The sequence below is a fragment of the Bactrocera oleae genome, chromosome 3 (assembly GCF_042242935.1).
Source record: "Bactrocera oleae isolate idBacOlea1 chromosome 3, idBacOlea1, whole genome shotgun sequence".
Lineage (NCBI taxonomy): Eukaryota > Metazoa > Arthropoda > Insecta > Diptera > Tephritidae > Bactrocera > Bactrocera oleae.
This window is the reverse complement of record NC_091537.1, coordinates 74,418,181-74,420,493: the sequence shown is the minus strand read 5'-3', so window position 1 is coordinate 74,420,493 and position 2,313 is coordinate 74,418,181. Positions and strand designations below refer to the sequence as shown.

At 38.6% G+C, this 2,313-nt stretch overlaps 1 protein-coding gene across 1 annotated transcript; it reads right to left on the bottom strand.

Moving 5' to 3' along the window:
• Positions 1 to 649: 649 nt before the first annotated feature.
• On the bottom strand, positions 650 to 1,583 carry LOC106619062 (adult-specific cuticular protein ACP-22). Its single transcript, XM_036376594.1, has 2 exons — positions 1,541 to 1,583; positions 650 to 1,474 (listed from the first exon to the last, which is right to left on the bottom strand). The coding sequence occupies exons 1-2, from the start codon at positions 1,550 to 1,552 to the stop codon at positions 782 to 784; spliced, it is 705 nt and encodes a 234-aa protein (XP_036232487.1). The 5' UTR covers positions 1,553 to 1,583; the 3' UTR covers positions 650 to 781.
• Between the last annotated feature and the right edge of the window lie 730 nt (positions 1,584 to 2,313).

Below are 2,313 nucleotides of genomic sequence, written 5' to 3'. Positions count from 1 at the left end.
ACCAAAACTGTTCAAGCCCCTAATTACTAAATATGTGGACCCCAGTGCCTATAGTTGACCTTCTACCGAAAATATCAGCCAATCCACAAAGAAATCTCAAACGAGTATACCATTTGACTTTGCGAAAGTATAAAATGTTCGGTTACATCCGAACTTAGCCCTTCCTTATTTGTTTGCATTTAATTTTGAAGATTTTCTCTGAAAAAATGTTTGGTCGCGGCTACGTCCTAGATGGTCCCTCTGTTGAGTCTAATTTTCGATGACTAGTTCGAGCAATTCGCTTCAAAATTTTGCAGCCATCCTTTTTTCGTCAAGAAGCTGCTAATTTGTTGGAATCGTCGATATCGAAACACTATACCATATAGCTGGCATAGAAACTGATAGACCAAAATTAAGTCCTTGTATATAAAACTTTTTTATTTGACGAGATATCTTCCCAAAATTTGGCATGCATTATTCTCTTAGACAACGGTACCATCACCGAATAAATTGTTTAGATCGAACCACAATAGCTAACGGTTTTATTTGTGAAGCATATTCTACTTATATTTTTTGATGCTTTTAAAAAAAAAATTTCTTTACGAAGGCAAGGCTATTTGATATGTCCTGGTCCTTGCAGCAGTAGTATTTTAATAAAAATTTAAAAAGCTTTTAAATTTTAAGTTGCTTTATTAGTATCAAATGAAATATTATTAAGAATTTAGTTAAGCGTTAAAAACAAACTTTTTACAAAAAATCAACAAGTATCAGTTCATAACATTATTAGGAAGAAAATGTCAGCTTAATGACCACCATGGCCATGACCACTCTCATGTCCACCGTGATGATGGAAAGCAACGCCATGTTCTTGCTTGATTGAGAAACCGCTAGAATGGTGACCATGACCGTGTTCATGACCATGTCCATGACTGTGACCGCCATCATCACCTCCATCATGGGATTCGACCTCAGCGTGACCACCGTAGTAGCTGGTGTGACCGTGATCAGCAACATGATGATGAGTGGGTTCACGGTGTACTGTAGCGTGGAAACCGCTATGCTTGTCAGCTGTGTAGTGGACAGTGCGCTTATGACCATCGGCATCAATCAGCTCGTAGTGTCCGGATACTTTATGGCCATCACGTTTTTCGCTTTGCCCTTTGAAATCGCCCGTCTTTTTGTCCTTAACACCATAGTTGAAATGGTACTCGGCATGTGAATCATGGCCATCACCATGTTCGTGGCCGCCTCCATGATGACCGTGGTGATCATGGTGATCGTCATGTGAGACTAAGTGTACAGAAGCGTGACTGGAAGCACTGTGATCATGTCCATGACCACCATGACCACCAAGTCCACCATGACCACCATGCCCACCATGTCCACCATGTCCACCATGCCCACCATGTCCGCCATGCCCACCATGTCCATGATGGCCATATGGCGAGGCACTAACCACTGCTAGTACGAAGCAAAGTGAGAGCATAGCGAAAACCTAGCCAAAAAGAAGCAATTAAATATTTATACACCAATTTATAAGGGTTGTACAAATTAAGCTTACCTTAAAAGCCATTGTTCCAAACTTAACTACAAGCTGTGATAGATCTGAGCAAACTGTGCCTAATTCCCAGTTGACCCGCGTTTTTATACTAAAACATTTTGTTTGACATACACTTTCTTTCACTTTATGTTCGATCGATTTAGCACCATTTTCCTATTGCTTAACAAATGTACTTCAGACCGCTGACCATGTAATTATTCGGTAATTGCAAGTAAGACAACGCCTACCAAACAGCGAACTGGAAAACTGTGCAAATTAGTTCATCAAACGATATTCACTAGCTTAGTTTTACCATTTTAGCATTTTTTCGTACTTAGTTAGAGTATGTTAATGTATTTACATATTGAATTTTGTTGTCTTTGAAAGTCTTTTCGAAAAATCCAGATTGTAAATAAAACTGAACATATCTTAATGGTTTACCAGGGAACTCTGAGCGCGCACCTCACAGTGTTACAAAGCGACTAAACATTCGTTTATTATATTACAATTGGAACGAATTGAATTCCAATCAACGTACGATTAAATGTCGTCGAGCTAAGAGGGTATTCCAGTCTTGATGTCCGAATCTTGAGCATTTTTAGAAACTTTCAGTTTTGCTTAGTTTGTACGATACAGAGATATTAAAAAAAATTTTCTTTCGAAATTTCAATAGCTCAACTAATTAAAACTTGAGAAACTCAAAAACGTAGTTCCGCGAAAACCGCGTTTAAAGTTTCGTCTTCCACTCAAACCTGCCTAGTTGGCACGACACTAAAAAATCTATAACTTTAAAA